General features: G+C 41.5%; 1 protein-coding gene across 2 annotated transcripts in view; it reads right to left on the reverse strand.

Annotated features, from left to right (window-relative positions):
- Positions 1 to 321: 321 nt before the first annotated feature.
- The window catches only part of VAPB (VAMP associated protein B and C), a 62,707-nt gene continuing 45,690 nt past the window's right edge, over positions 322 to 17,338 (reverse strand). The window contains exons 3-6 of one of the 2 annotated variants that reach the window (XM_014574721.3): positions 9,882 to 9,985; positions 5,263 to 5,343; positions 3,002 to 3,175; positions 322 to 1,526 (exon numbers count right to left, since the gene is read on the reverse strand). In XM_014574721.3, coding sequence (XP_014430207.1) covers positions 1,368 to 1,526; positions 3,002 to 3,175; positions 5,263 to 5,343; positions 9,882 to 9,985 — 518 coding nt within the window. In that variant the 3' untranslated portion in view covers positions 322 to 1,367. Of the gene's footprint in view, positions 1,527 to 3,001; positions 3,176 to 5,241; positions 5,344 to 9,881; positions 9,986 to 17,338 lie in introns of both variants that reach the window. The other variant, XM_014574720.3, reaches the window with a different exon arrangement.

Genomic DNA, 17,338 nt, shown 5'->3' on the forward strand with positions numbered 1-17,338 from the left:
CCAAAATAACGGGCTTGCTGTGAAGATGCAGGATAGTTATTTCGGGATACTCTGCGATCCTGAAATAGTGCTGCAGTGTAGATGTAGCCTAAGATGCCACAGGAGTACTCATTATTAGTAAGTAAACAGCCTGATAATATGGTTATTCTAAACATCAGTATTCCATCAAATGCACTTCTCTGCAGATTGGTTTTGGAGATTAAAATGGGGCTGGAGGAAGCAGTGTTGAAATAAGGCTAGCAATTTCTTGATACTTATGTAAGATTCATCCAAGTGACTATCTACAGAACCTTTTAATAAAACCTGACAAAAGTAACAAAAGGAACTTTAATCTCTGGGCTTTATTTAATTTTTTTAAGATGCTACATAGTCAAACAAGATTTGTCTTTTTACCGCATAGAACTAGTTTACTACTAATTTTTTTGCTAGATAGACTCATTTATTTACATACAAAAACAGTTTCCTGACTGCTGTTTCCCAATGTTTAAGTGATCAAAACTTTAACAATTACATAGTGCCCAAAACATCAGGAGGCAGAAGAATTTTGCATCACTACAGCAGTTGTTAGTTCTATCCACTGGTTTTAGAACAGGTGCCTTTTTATATCATAGTATTAGTCAATTTGTGACAATAAGGAAACATGAGATGAAATACGTTTAAATAAGTTAAATATGCATTAAACATCTCTGAATAACATTTCAATTTATCTAAATGAACCAACAGCCATGTAGCTTGGTCCCTTGAAGAGAACAAGGCATTGACCTTTATTCCAAATGAGTTTCATATCAGTCAATATATGCCTCTTAATGATGCTTAGCACATTCAGCGTGGCCACATACAATTCTTTTCAGCTTCTCACTATTAATTTAAGTGCCAATAAATTGGTAATTTGCACAGAGTTGAAGACACTGACAATCTGTTAAACTGATGAGTAGAATGGTAGATCAACATATTTTACAGAAGTTATCAAGCCCTCCTGCTTAACCCAGCTCCAAACATCCAGATGGGCCAGCTCCAGCAGTGGAAGAATAATTCTTTGTTTTTCTTTAAAAAAAGAGGTAATAATCCAGCAACATGTACCAAGGTCTAAGAATGTTTAAAATGACATTTACAATATGCCACTGTAGTGTTAAATCATGATTTTTCTCTCATCGCTTAATAAAGAACATTCTTTATCATTCATTCACTTATTGTACATTTTAAACTTTCTAGAGGATTACATTATGTTATATTTGTGCAGGGGTAATTTAAAGGCAAGACCTGTGAGATGTCATACATTAATTTTTTTAAAACATTGTTATGAATAAATTTAATCCAATGATATGGCAGAACCATCAAGCCAATTTACAATCCTCAGCATGCTCTCTCTACAAGACAATTTTTCCTATAATTACACCAACAATAAAGAACAAAACCACCAGAGCAAGTAGTCTAGTGCTGAGCCCTTCCTCCTTGGCAGCAGATGCAGATGCAGATATTGGGTTGTTCGTCTGGGGAGCCTTCCTCATCCGCAGTCCATCTTCATCCTACAGGAAGGAACCCTAATTATTCGTTTTGAAAAAAAAATGCAGCATTGAAAAAAATATCGTAGTGCTAAGTCTATTAGATGTATTTCTTTGGAAAGGCACACAATTTTGATGCAGAAGCATTGACAACACCTCTTCATTCTATTCCTACCAGCTAGTTTGAATGGGGATAAAAGCAATTCATTCAAAAAGTAACCAACAAGCATATATGGATATCCCCTGATTTTCAGGGCTGTGCACACAAGTCAGTTGTACAAATGTGAACACAAACTTGCAGTTATGAAGATACCAATTGCCAATGGAATAACCTTGAATTATGAAGCAGAAATTTCTCAAATACTTCAGCGAAGTGATTCCATTTTTAATTTTCCATATACATGCTAACATTACATGACATCTCACTGATACTACCAGGAATTACTGGCATGTGTTGTCTACAATCCTATCAGTGCTCTTAATCTAAGAAGCGTCATGGTAGGACGAAAGAGCTGACATAGGAGCTGTAATTTTACCTGGATACAGTATTCATTACTTCCTGACCTAAACGCCAGACTATTTAGAGGTGGATAAAGCCCTTTCAGACCATACTATTAAGGTGTCAGAAAGCTGGTGTTGGATTTAGCTGAATGTTTCTAACATTGATCATGGAATTTAGAAAGGTTTGAGCACCAAATATTAGTTGCAATATGAAATGTCCATAGTAAGAAACACACTTTTAATACATTTCTCAAGGTACTGATGGTTAAGGCAAATTTATTTTTGGAAATCATTTTTGGGAAAGTGATGGCATAATGAGGCTAACCGAGCATGTAGCATATTTTAAGAGACAAAAATGGAGGAAACAAAACAGATTTTCAGTGGTAAATATTTACCTCGCACTTAAACCATATTACTGTTTTCAGCTTTATAGCTACTTCAAGGGGTAGCTTAAAAACAGATTTAAAAAGAGTACCTCGGAAGAGTGACAGGTAGTTCTTACATACTGAGCTTTCATATTGCTGGGTGGTCAAAGCTGGACCCAGAGGTCCTCTTGTACTTTGGCTAACAGTTTCTTAGATTATGCATTTGGGAAGTATTTCCAAACTGCTTGGTTTTGGCCCAATTCTGCTCCTGCTAATCTCAGTAGTAAAACTCCCAGATGACACAGAATTGGGCAAAGTTTGTGCCTATCTGACTGCTTTTGAAAGTTTTACTCAATTCTTTGTACAAAAAAAGGAGGAGAGGTGATAATAAATCATTTTGGGTCACTATCATTTCACTTTGTCAGGCTGTATGCTTCAAACTTCACATTATACCCACAGAGTGCATGGATTTATGTGCTTAATTTTGATTGGAAAATGTAAATTTGAAGATAAGAATTTGTGTTTTCCTTACATGTGTAACTAAAATTTAAGTACCCTGGTACACACTAACCACTCCCACCCACAAAGAAGCTTCAAACTCAAATGGGCAGAATTCAAAAGAAAAATCTTTACCTTATACTGTTTATTCTCCTCCCGTAACCTCTGAACTTCTACTTGAAGCCTCTTATTGTCTTCCATTATTTTCTTAACTTCAGTGTCATCCAAGGAAGAACTTATTGATTTAGACATTACAGAAGATTCTGTCTTTGCAGTTGTGGATATAATTTTATTTATTTCTACATCATGCTGTCAAAAAAAGGACAGTGATCTTAGGATGATTATTAAAGAAAAAGCCACATCTTATAGTGAAGGGACTATTAAAAAGCTGAACTATGCTGACCTTACATTTGTATTTTTTTTTGTGGCCTTTATTTCTACTTCTTGGTTTTTGGCAAAAGTCTGGGCATTACCAAACCAGAGAAACAGATCCCTAGACTAGGACTCTGCCTCTCTTAATGAAGTCAAAGGGCTGTGACACATTCTGTTTGCTCTCTCTCTCTCTCTCTCTCTCTCTCTCAAACATAACCCCAATCAACTAAGGCTACATCTACACTGAGTTTTTTCCAGCAGAAAATATGCTAATGAGAGACTCATTAGCATAAGTCAGAACTTCATTAGCATATTTTTTGCCTTTTTTTTGCACAAGGGGTTTTTGCGCAAAAAGAAGCAGTGTAGACCCTTCTTTGCCCAAAAACCCCGTTTTGTGCAAGATCCTTATGCATCGAAGGGACAGGCATAAGGATCTGTGCAAAATGGGGTTTTTGTGCCCAAAAACCCTGTGCACACTGCTTTTCGCGCAAAAACCCCTTGAGCAAAAAGAAATGGCAAAAAATGAGTCCCTCAGTATATTTTCTGCCGAAAAAAGCTCGTAGTGTAGACATAACCTAAGAGAACCTTTTTAGGAGGCATTAGTGTCATCGTGAGTGAGAGTTGAAAGGAAACATGGAAAACACAGTATGGCAAATGTTGCTTCCCACACATGTGGAGGAACTAAGGCAGCATCTGTGCTCTAGCTACACCTGGCCCTCTGTCAGGAACCACCTCTTTACCCCTCTGCATACTCTCACTTCCTACTACTCCTCTACTCTCCTACAATTCCACAGTGTAAAAGGGAGAACCACCCTTCAAATCAGTTTAGAGAATAGGAGTTGATATTTTGAACAACTGTAATAAGGATGTATATGGAAAAACAATTCCCCATTAAACATTCCCAATATGATCCTGTACAGAAGGATACCAGGGATTTCCCCCACAGCCTGGCATATTCTGTAGTTTGGCATGCATAAAGCCAAACCCTGTGAAAAGCATAAGTATCGTAAAAGTCTCGTCACAAGAAACACAAGTTATAAGAATAGGATCTTGTTGCTACTTATGATCTATTTTGTCCTAACAAATTTTAGGGATTAAAGAAAAATCAAAACTGCAACTTCATGAGTGGAATTCAGACATCTCAGGCTGCAAATTTCTCATAGATACAGGATTATCTCTCTCTCTTCTCCAAGTGCATTGGCCTGACGTGCACATAAATCCCAGAGTGAATGTGAGCAATGTGGGGTTTGCACATGCAGAATGTACAAGTCTGGTCCACAGACAGAGGTATAAAGGATCACAGGAGGGCAATTGTAAGGCTTGTTACAAATATATAATTATAATTGCACTACCTTGACTGCAAGGGTGAACACTCTACTCTTGTGCTTCCTGTGTACATGAAATGAATGCACTACATACACATAAATAGGTAGATCTTAATTAATCAATTCTGCATTTCGGGATACTTATTTCCATCATGAATTAATCAGCATCTTCCCTGCTCCAACAAGAAAAAACACATCAGCTACTAATAGCAGGAATCCCAGGCCACAAATGCCAACATTGCCCTGGACCCCTTGCTAACTTTCTACTTCTAAAACATCATTTCACTCTCAGGAAATCCCATCAGATCAGGGAAACAAGTGGAAGCTTATACGGCTGATCGCTGTGTTTTATATCTGCTCTGTGGATCAGTAGAGGACTTCTAGGATATCGAGCAGCATCTTTCACAAGGCTTAATTTTTTATGCCATCCTTCATTAAGGAACAAAAATAATCCAAAATTCTCTGAGAAATAATTGCAGTAGTTTTGCTGAACTTCAGTTGTGTAAATTAACCTTTAGTTGGATTAAGCAGCATGAAGACTTGAATTTTTTTACTTAAGGGGTGTGTGTGTGTGATTCTAATACCAAAACAAAGGGTTCTGTTTGTTGCTTACAGAGTTGGGCTGTACAAACATGGATTTTTTATGTTCTAACTGTGGAATTAAGTTAAATCACTCACCACGGAGTTGAAAATACTCACAGGTTTATCATTTTCTGCTGGTAGCTCAAACACACATCTAAGTTTAGAATCCATGAGTTCTTCTGGTTTAGCTTCTTTCCACTAAAATTTTACAAATAATGAGCAGATTACAATAAGGATTACGGAAAAGGTAATGCAATTTGATTCCTTGCTGCACTGTCTAGTTCATAAACATACATTTTGTTTAAAAGTACTGGGTATTTATCAGATCAAAGTTTTCAACAAACAATAATAAAATGCATTACCTTCACCTTGCCAAGCATGTATTCCCTTAATTATTTGTTAAAACTATCTTGAAAGGGACAGAAAAATACAAAATCGGTTTCTCTAGATATGCTGTAAAAAATCATGACAACAGACTATTGAGAAGTTGTACAAAAATGAAAACTTCATGTAAAACTAATTTGCTTGAAGGGGTTACACTAGCAAACATTTCTCAGGGATATCTACAGACTAAATCAAATAAAAAGATGCAAGGAAACAGCTCAAAAGAAAGACAAAGTTACCATATCCAAAACGAATAATTAAAGAATAATAGCATTCTTATAAACACACAGGCTGTATTGAACGAATTATTATTTATTCAAATGTTTATTTAAAATGGGGTGTTCAAATCTTCTAAAGCGGTGTCCATTAGGGATTAATTACTGTTCCCTCAAAAATAAGAATCACTTTCCCATTTTTCATTGGTAAATTCCATTTCATGTTGTGGTGGCACATCCACTTTACACACTTAAAAAAAAAGTTAAAAACAACCTTGAGAGACTTCATGGAACAGTCAGTCAAGGTCCAGCAGAATTACATAAAAGGAGTTGCAGAGCAGGCTGCTGTAAGGAGCCCAAGGAGAGAGGATGGTGTGGTGTTCATTGCTGGCTACAAGAAAGCAGCATATTGGACAAAGCAGTTGTTGGCAGGGACTGGCAAAGAAGAGGGAGCTCCTGGCTGGAGACCCTGAGAAGAAGGTGTAAAAGGTGTGGGGGCACCAGTGAAGTGGCCCAGGGAATTGAAGCAGCTCTGGCAGAGGAGGAGAGGTGGTGGTAGGCAGGTAGCCACAAAGTCTGTGGGCTAGGACTTCAAGTAGTTTGTGGACTCAAGTCCCCCCCACTCATCACTGGGGAAGTGGCTGCACTACAGAATTGGGAAATACTTCCTCCAGGAAGGGGGAAAACAGATGATGACATGGCTGGAGTGTCAAGTCATGAAAAGGATGCTCTGGTTCCTGGGCTGAGACAGGTATGCACGTGGAGAAGGTACCATCAATAAGATGAACAGCTTGAGAGCTAATTCTCAAAATGGCTAGCAGGAAATGCTGCCAAGCTGGTAAGTGAGTTCAGTCACACATGTTCACATGTATTTGTTAGTTACCAGCTGAATATTCATGGCTGTACTGAGCGCTGCATAGGTGAGACAACCCTTACCCTCAAAGGAGGAACAGAAGGACAGCCATACTGGGTCAGACCAACGGTCCATCCAGCCCAGTATCCTGCCTGCCGACAGTGGCCAATACCAGATGCCCCAGAGAGGGAACACAAGTAATCCTCATGTGATCCCTCCCGTCACCCATTTCCAGACAAACAGGAGCTAGGGACACCATTCCTACCCATCCTGGCTAATAGCCATTGATGGACCTAACCTCCATGAATCTATCTAGCTCTTTTTTGAACGCTGTTAAAGTCCTAGCCTTCACATCCTCTGGCAAGGAGCTCCACTGGTTGACTCTGCACTGAGTGAAGGAAAATTTCCTTTTGTTTGTTTTAAACCTACTGCCTATTAATTTTATTTGGTGACCCCTATCTAGTTCTTATACTGTGGGAACAAATACATAACTTTTCTTTATTCACTTTTTTCTTGCCAGTAATGATTTTATATACCTCTATCATATCCCCCCTTGGTCTCCTCCTTTCTAAGCTGAAAAGTTCAAGTCTTTTTATTTCTCTTCATATGGGATATCCCTAATTATTTTTGTTGCCCTTTTCTGAACCTTTTTCAATGCCAATATATCTTTTTTGAGATAAGGCGACCACATCTGTATGTAGTATTCAAGATGTGGGCGTACCATGGTTTTATAAAGAGGCAATAAGATAATTTCTATTTTATTCTCTATCCCTTTTTAAATTATTTCTAACATTCTATTTGTTTTTTTGATTGCTGCTGCACACTGAGTGGATGTTTTCAGAGAACTATCCACAATGATGCCAAGATCACTCTCGAGTAGTTGTAGCTAAATTAGTCCCTATCATATTGTATGTATAGTTGGGATTATTTTTCCCCAATGTGCATTACTTTACTTTTATCAGTATTAAAATAGGAGGAGCTATATCATCTAACCAAACTAACATGCCCCGCCCCCCAAAATTTATGCCCAGGGATAAAAATGAGAAATTCTTGCCTTATATAAATAATAATTTAGGAGGAGAGGCTAAGGGATTTAGGCTTATTTAGTCTGCAGAAGAGAAGAGTGAAGGGGAATTTGATAGCAGCCTTCAATTTCCTGAAGGGAGGTTCCAAAGAGCATGGAGAAAGGCTGTTCTCAGTAGTGATGGATGGCAGAACAAGGAGCAATGGTCTCAAGTTGCAGTGGGGTAGATCTAGGTTGGATATTAGGAAAAACTATTTCACTAGGAGAGTAGGGAAGCACTGGGATGGGTTACCTACGGAGGCAGTAGAATCTCCATCCCTAGGTTTTTAGGTGCCAGCTTGACAAAGCCCTGGCTGGGATGGTTTTGTTGGGGCTGGTCCTGCTTTGGGCTTGGGGCTGGACTCAATGACCTCCTGAGGTCTCGTCCAGCCCTAGGAGACTATGATTCTATGACCCAGAACTGAAATAGCTGACTCACAATACTGCTGTCTGCAGATTATGGCTCACCCGGTCAGTTTGAGATGAAATTTGACCAAGGTAAATAGCTGAATAGTTCTGCCACTTTTCTGATGCTGAAATCAGGATTCTCTTTTGAGTTTGTTGATGGGCTGTGAAGTGTTGAAAGCTTTGGAGGACTCTAGAGATCTGTCACTTCTAGGACAATATCTCTGTTATGGTAACATATCGAAGGACTGAGTATTGCAGGATAAAAGTTGTTGGCCTGCAGAGATCTGGAAAATTGAAACATTCCTATAGGTTCCATAGATATGCATTTCTGGTGATGTAAAGTAGTGCATAAAATTCAAAGTTAGAGATTGAAAAAGAGTAACCGATAAGTCTCTCTGCCAATAGGTAGGGGCTATTGTTTCAACTAGTCTTCTTTTAAAAGGAAGCTAAAGCAAGGGGCTTCAATCACTTCCTTTGAAAAGGTGAGTTCTGGAGTGCTTAAAGAGCTCGTAAAACCATCCAAGAGTTTAACATTCTTGACACGGTAAGATTACTTGACAAAGTCAGCTGTACAGTTTTCTGGCCAGTCTTATAAGAACAATCTAAGACTAACCTACTTATCTTCATAGAGCTATGCCCAAATTTGTTCTAGTCTACTATGTGATTTCTGCTTTGCAAATGGACTATTATGTCTGCACTGCTAAGCCCCCATACCCTCAGAAACAGAGCATGGGAAAGAGATACCAATTTCGTAAATAATACAGAAAAAGGAGTAATTCTCTTCAGTGGGACCACTACAAAAACCCTAGTACAATCAGCATCCTCTCAGTTAGCATTCCAAAACCACTGCTGCATGAAAAGAGGATCAATAAATATCTTATTTAAAAGGTTAACAGTTTATTATGTCATGAAATCAAATGTACAAGATGGGATATGTACGTGCCCTTTATTTTTATAGTGTACTTTAAAATACGTTTTCAGAAAAAAGTACACAGGCTACTTTAAGGGTTTTCACCAAGGTTAAATGTTTAGCAAAGTAATAAAAGTCAGGGTAGAGACAGGTTCAACAGCAAGACTCTGGTGATTACTGCCATCAGTGGAGAGAAAAGAATACTTGTTAGTGTTTAACAGTCAGTCAATTCAGCTCGCTTTGCTTCTTTCCAATCTTAAAGTAGTTCATACTCTTATGGCTGTATCCTTTGTCCTGTCTCACCCCAGCCTCTGCCTACCCTTTTTTTTTTCCATTTATAACCCATTTGAATGGTGTATTGTAAGATCTTTGCCATGTTTATTTGCCTATATAAGGGAAAGGACAAAGCAAACTCCACAACAACAGGAAAGATTCTGATTCCCACTGGAAAGACAGAAGCTGGTCCAGGGAAGTCCTACTCTACATTCAGGAGGGTTGAGGGATTCCAGACTTAGGGAAATCATTTGTAAAGTACAGAAGATACCCAAACAAGGCCATTAGCCTTGCTTTTTTTTTGTGCACACATTTAAAATTAGGACTCAACCTGGCATCCTACTACTGACAGAACAGCAGCCATCTGTTTGAGGACGGCAATTCTTCCTATAGCACACATATCTAATCCTGCAATCTAAGACTTGTGACACAAGAAACATGGGGGTGAGGGGAAAAAGGAACATGCATTCCCTTATTATGCAGATGTTAATTATTGGGAAAAACAATAAATTTCTTTAAGTCAATCTACAAGCAATGACAGAAAAATCTGATTTGTTTCTTTAAGATGTTCTCTTTTTATAAAATTACACAAATAAAGGGAACGGTCTCTAAATTAATTTCAGTACTTACTACTGCTTCCATATCTGAAGTATCAGCTGGAGCAAACATTGACTGTACCATAAACTTGTGTTTACTTTTCTCGTTAGGGTCGTAATCAAAAGGTTGTAGCATCACTGCAAGAAAAAAAAGATTGTATTAGAATCACTAATAATTCCCCATGACTATATGATTTCTTGATAAGAAATATGCAAGGTCAGAGTGGATTCTAAGCAGCATGTCCATAGGCTGAAATATGTTGCACAGATCTAGCTGAGATTCCAAATGAAATCAATAGTTGGTGGAAGTTCAGTCTCCTTACATCTGAATTTTTGTTTTGAGTCTTTAAAAATGCTGATCACAGCAACTTTCTTCACAAACCCCCCAAAAGAATAATGATCTCAACTTGTACACAGCAGGAGAACACACATTTTACATATGGAAGGGGACAGAGATGTGGAAAAGAGACAAAGAACAAAGTAATGCCCATGCATTCTCATTACTCATACACAATATTGCTGAGGGGTCTGAAAGAAAACTGCAGAGCCAAAGACATACGGATGTTTTAGAGATTAAGATTAAAGTTTAAAGACACAAGTTTTCATTAGAACGTTTAGAAGACTCAGGATGCTATTTAACACCAGAGATTTTTTTTTGCAGCAGAAATGTTACATACATTTAGTTCGTTGCAATTTATAGCACAAGCTCTCTCAAAACTAAAGAAAAGCTTAATAAACTTTGTAACATGCTATTAGAATTACATTACAATGCTGAAATTAATATATAGTAGGGATGCTATATATTGTGTAACTGAATAGTCGTATAAACGCATGAAATCTTAGCAGTTACACCACTATTCAACAGCCACTGCACTCCCAATGAGCCCCCTGCCACCCTGCTCTGAAACAGGCAGCAGCGCAGGGTGGCAGTAGCCCCCCAATCCGTGGTGGTCCCAGCTCCCCGTGGACAGAGGCTGGTCTGCGGCAGCAGCCTGTCTGCAGGAGGAGACCTCCCCTCCGCCCCTCCCCCCCCCCGTGGACAGGGGCTGCTGTCCTCAGGGAGCCCCAGCCACTGTGGACAGAGGCTACTTTGCTGCAGCATACCCTGCCCAGCCTCCCTCCTCCTCCCCAGCACTGGCTCTTACTTGCCTCCAACCGCTGCCTCTGTAGGAGACAGCAAAGGGGGGGAGGGCAGGTCTATGGGAGTTGATAATGCGTGGGGAGCTGGCTTCCTGCGTATATCAGCTCTAGCCTGCCCCTCTCACCCTCTGCACTGCTGCCACTGAGGCAGCAGCATGTGGATGGGGGCACAAAGGCAGCAAGGGGAGAAGAAGTGCATGTAGTTGACAAGATTAACCAATAAACCAAGGTTTACCAGTTAATTGTGTAGTCGACTACACATTACATATAGAAGAATTGACTGTGGAGAATGAGGACCATTTCTGCTCCCAAATGTCCCACTCTCCTCCTTGCATTAAATTTTTCATCTGCTAGGGTAAACCAGTGCTCGCATTATGCCTTGCCAATTAAGATCTATGGATAGATAGAGGTTTTCCTAGCTGCAGCTATGGCTTAAGATACCATTCTTTGTGCACACACATAAAAAAGCCTTTTGTTTTTAATTTTGTATAAGTAGCACCCAGGAAGTAAAGTAAAAGGTACACAATTAGACTGTTTTTCAGACATCACAGTTCCATCAACGCAGGAGAAATGTGAAAACAGAATACACCACACTAAGCACTCCACCCCTCTAACTTATGGTAAGTCATATCTGCAGGCTCTTGCAGTGGCACCCACCAGTGTTAGGTGAACGCCTTTCAAAGAGCTGAGGGGCCAATGACAAGAATAAAGCTATGTTTATATTATAAATGTAGATGAACTCATATTACAGTAACAAACAGCCACAACGACTATGTTGCTTGTGAGCATGCACACTGAGATGCATGGGGTCAACTTTCCAGTTTGCAACTGTTCCCATCCAATAACAGTATCGGTAGCCCATCTTTTGTAGAATGTGGTGCACCACAGACAGGGCACTGTGCAACTTTCCACTGTCTAGTGCACTGATTTGGGACAGTTTGGTAAATGGATCATTGGGCATGGGGTCAACTTCCCAGTGTGCAACTGTCCCCATCCAATATCAGTATCCCATCTTTTTCATGTCTTTTCAAAATCCCACAAACTTGTATGCCCCTTCTCACTGTCTGCCATCTATGACAGAAGCATGGAGCCCGTACAGCTATCATGTGCATTGTTAGAACAAGGTGCATAATGTCACAACATTTGCAGAGCTGCAAAAACACGTGAATGAGTGGGGAACAGAATGATTCCTTGGAGGATAGATAGATTGCCGTGGGACATGGCAAGAACCTATTCAAGGTTGTTAGTAGTATTCCTGTAACTACAGATGGAGGAGCACCACTACTAGCCCCAGAAACAAGCACTGACTGGTACGATTCACATTGTAAAGCAGATATGGGATGATGAGCAGTGGCTGCAGAACTTTCAGATGCACAATACCACATTCCTGGATTTGTGCTTCAGTCCTCTAGCACAAGGACGCCAAAATGAGAGCTGAACGGGTAACGGAGAATCATGTGGCAACGAGACAGAGGAAACTTGCAGTGCCAGATTGCTTACAGGTCAGAAATCAATTTGGAACCAGGAAATCCACCATGGGGGCAAATGAAGGATCCCATTTCTAGCCTTTTGCTAAGCAGGTCTGTGACTCTTTGCAACTGGGGATAGCTTTGCAGCAAGGGGTTCTCAAACTACTGGAGGAGCAACAGATGGCACTTATATCCTTATTTTGGCGCAAGGCCACCTTGCTACTGAGTACATTAAGAGAAAGGACTACTTTTTATGGTCATGCAAGCACTGGTAATCACCAGAGATTCTTTCACGGAAGTCAACGTGGGCTGGTCTGAGAAAGTGCACGACACTACATCTTCAAGAACATAAGACTGTTCAGAAAGCTTTGAGGGGGGACTTTCCTGACAGGAAGATTAGCATGTAAACATGGCCATAGTGACATGGCATTTAAACATGGCCAAATTTCATGGTAATAGTGATAATGGAGGATCCAGCCTATGCCTTGTTCCTCTGACTCATGAAGATGCACACTGGCCTCCTTAACAGCACCAAGGAATGATTTGACTACTGGCTCAGTAGGTGCCAAATGATAGTCGAATGTGCTTTTGGCTGTCTGAGAAATTGCTGGTGTTGTCTATTCACAAGACTGAACCTCAGTGAGGAAAGTATGCCAATAGTTAGGCTGTCTACTGTGTCCTGCATTATACCTGAGAAACAAAAAGGGAAAGGTTTCTGCCAGAGTAGAGAGAACAGGCAAAGCAGTTGCCTACTGAATTTGAATGTTCAGACACAAGGGCTATTAGAAGACCTTAAGATAGAACTACAGAAGCTCAAAGAGTCTTTGGAAAACCACAACAGTGAGCCAGAGTAACATGAGGTAATGTTGTGTGCTCTATCTGGCTCTGCTCGTCTGTGGCCTTCTAGGAATATAACATCGTCAATGCATTTATTAATGTTATTTGTGAATGATCCTGTGAGTTGTGCCACTGTATAACAGGTAATTGACAGCTTTCAGAACTGTTGAGCACTCAGCAGCATCCATTGTGACCTGATAAAGATGATTTTTCAAATACAGTTTTATTCCGTAACAAAATCATTGCAAAACTTGCAATTTAAAAGCAAATATATTAAAAATGTAATAAACATTCATACCCATTTCAGTTAGTTGTACACGGCTGGTGGTTTTAACCAGTCAGTCCATGTGAAGCTATGAATGTCTAATGTTCCTCACAGTTCAGTGGCAGGAGCAGGGCGTGACCCCATCTGTCATGTGAAATGTTTGGGGAGCCATATAAGGAGGTTCTGATACTGAGTTCTCAAAGGGCTGCAGAGGAAGGTGAGCACAAGATGCTAAACCAGGAAGTCCACAAAAGTCTGCAGTGACTGTTTCCTGAAAAGCCCCACTGCATCCTGATACATCTTCCTCCCCTTTTCCTTCTGAGATTCCTGGGCCTCTCTCCTCTCCATGTTTTCCTTCTCTAAGCTGGCCATCATGTTCATTCTCCAGGCCTTGTGCTCTTCAGTCAGATACAGGAGTAGCTTGCAGAATCTTACTTAATGTGTCATCCAGAGTCCTCTTCTTTCTCCTCATCTGGCTTGAGTGTTCTGAGAGTGTGGAGGGGGAAATCACGAAGGCCACAGTGACATGGCAGCAGCCGCAGATAAAACACAGAAGTACCATTGTCAGTGTACTATGGAAAGAAACTTAAAATGCTGAATTTGTTCCCCTAAAGGTTAAGCACTACATTCTCACCTCTGACTTTGCTTGTGTATGGTGCCAATCACAGCACCAGTCTTGGGAGAGGGAGCAGAGTATGGCCTGGTGGAGACTGACTAAACAAGGAAGGACTTGCTAAATTACATGAAACTGAGTATGGCGTAATGACACTGAATAATGGCACTATTTTCCACAGGTAGTGATGAATTTATCTGACAGCTCAATCCTCAGGCTAACAAACACTGGGAGAGCACAGCTGCTACTGGCATCCCAAAGCCACCTAGGTCCATATGCTGTTAGCCTGTGAACTGCAATGGTTTCTGCTAAAGTTATCACTAAGAGGAAAGAAAAAGCTTTCTACTGTGGTGGCAGAAACAAGGCAGATCTCCTTAGAAACTTTCTGCAGAAGACTGCAGGTACCACTGTGAAACTGCTGTGCATGCTTTCCCTCCCTCCCCCCCACCCCACACACACTTTCCTGAACACTAGAGGAGAAGGTTAACCTTGGCTATATCACTACCTCTCCTAGAGCAAGTACATTAAGTCAAAAGATGTGTCTTGCTACTTTGTGGATGTCATCACTGGAGTTGAAAATTTATCTACACACTTACCGGAGGTTCCTTGACCTGCACCAGGCTTGTCTGTGTTCAACTGGCAGTACTGGTTGGACCGTGGAGGAGTCAAAAATAGCTCCTGGCTTGTTGGACAGCTGGATTCCTCAGTCATCTGTCCCCCATATTCTTCCTCTTCCATCAGCACCTCCTCCTCACTGTTCATGACAGAGGCCTGTGACTTAGGTTTCTCAGAGGTATCCATGGCACTGTGATGAGTAGAAGGATGGTGTGTCTGCCCAACAGAGCATACAGCTCTTGGTCAGAGTGGAAGATTTGCAGCTTGGCACCGATTCGACTACTGGCTTCTTGGTAAGCCAAAGGACTATGGCAGGTATTCACATTGCACTGCTGATAGTCCCTGTTAAACTTCATCTTCTCAGCAATCAGCTCAAAGAGGTTTACTCTCCTACAACTGGTTAGGAACTGTGCCTGCATAGCCACTTTAACCCTGGGCTCAAGAGATTAAATATCTCCTGTCTACTCCAGGCAGGAGCATGTCTTGAGCTTGTAGCCAGCATGGTCAGCCAGGCAGTTGCACTCAATAATGGAAAGCTGCTCGGTGCACTCACCAAGCTGGGCAATCAGGAGAACAAATTGCAAAAATCTGCAGGGCTTTAAAGGGGAGAGGCACTTCCGATCTCCATGATCCGGGACAGTGGTGACCAGAATGGTCAGTGTGTGGCATTGTGGGACAGCTTCTGGAAAACAAGGTTCACATAAGCTACCCCAGTGTTTCTTAAACTTTTTAAGACTGAGGAACACCAAACAATTCTTTTATGAGGAACACCAATGATTTTTTTTTGAGGGGGGGGGGAGGGAAAGGTGGAAGGGGAAGAGTTGTGAGGGGAAAAAAAGGGTAAGGGAAGTTAGAGAAAAAAGTTGCCTGCCCCTTTAAGGGTGGCCATTTTCAACTCTTTTGTTCTCCGCAGCACACCTCCAAATGGCTTGCGACACAACACTGAGCTACACAGTATCTACATATACACTGCACTGACCCAAGACTGGCTCGCTGTACACCACTTGGGGAGATGGTATTAATGTCAGCATAACTGGATACTTATAATGGTGTGAAATGTAGACCCATGCACCACTAGATCAACGTAAGGTGCCTTGTGTTAACCGCACCTTTTCATGTAGATCAGGAGTAAGTATTATAGGCATTCAGCACATTATGGGAAGAGGCCCATGGAAAGAATGTGACAAACTCTCGTGAATCCATCAAAGAGGAGACAAGACACTACTGTCAATTCACTTTTCCGTAAGTTGGATGGTGGTGAGGATGAGGGAGTGAAGGAACACAGGAGTAATCTTTGTTTAAGAAAAAATTTCCTTCTATTACAGTGATTAACAGAGGGGAATCCCCGGGCTTCAATTACTGACACATTTTAATCACAGCAGTTACCTGGGACCTGCAGCAAATTGCACTGTGCATGTCAGATTACATTGCAGTAGGTATGTTAAGAAGTCGATAATTCACTAATTGCATGTAGTCAAAATTTTTATTGAATACGCGACTAGCCAATAAAGGAAGGCTTGCACCAGGTCCAGCAGCCTGTGACAAACCTGGGCCTCCCCTCCCCAACCCTGCCCCGCTGCCTCTGATAGACAGTAGCACACAGAGGGAGCAGGCGACACTGCAGGGATGGTGATGGGGGGGAGCCATCATAAAAGCCGGTTCCCCCCAGCACCGGCTCATCCCATTGCTGCCTCTCATACAGATATATCCTGTACACAGCTTTATGTGGCTATCTAAATGTTCTAAGAAAACTACGTTTAAGGATGTCACTTACTTCAGAGCAGAGATTCTCAAACTTTTTGGCCTGAAGCCCACCCTGCTCAATACAAACCTTTCCGCAGACCAACAGCGAACCACTGACGATAACAAAATTGGTGCAGGAGGGCGTAGGGTGCGAGATTTGGGTGCCAGAAATGGTGGGAGTTCTGGGCAGGAGCAGAATGAGTGTGGGTGAGGTCGGGGGAGGGGAGGGTGCAGGAGAGGGGTGGGAGGTGTGTGTAAGGGGAATGGAGGTAGCAGTATGAGGGGGATGGAGGTAGGGGGTCTTGGCTTGAGGAGGATGGGGGTTGCTTATCTGCCTCCACAGCCCCCGCTGGTCCTAGTCACCAACCTTCTGCTGCTCCTATTGGCCAGGATACCAGCCAATGGGAGCAGTGGGAAAAACCTCCTGCAAGCACTTTCCTGTGACGCCATTCCCCTGGCCGGGTTGGGGGAAGTGGGGGGGGCAGAGAGAAGAGCGAGAGCAGCAACGCCGCTGACCTACTTCTTGCCCCCACAGGGGCACTGGCATTCCAGCCTCATGGAGGGGGTGCAAGGTGGAACACCAGCACACAGCCCACCTGCAAGACGGTTGTGGACCACACTTCGAGAATCACTGCTTTAGAGTAAGAAAAGAAATTAGTTTGGCTATACTTAAGTGAATAGAATAAAACTAAGGCTATGCCATCATTCTTCCACAAATACAACACACACTGTTGGCCTTTAGCTCCTCACACTTTTATAAGAGACACAGTTGCTAGACACTGACTTTTCTTATATGAAGGACTCAATAT

This window comes from Pelodiscus sinensis, chromosome 18, assembly GCF_049634645.1.
Source record: "Pelodiscus sinensis isolate JC-2024 chromosome 18, ASM4963464v1, whole genome shotgun sequence".
Lineage (NCBI taxonomy): Eukaryota > Metazoa > Chordata > Testudines > Trionychidae > Pelodiscus > Pelodiscus sinensis.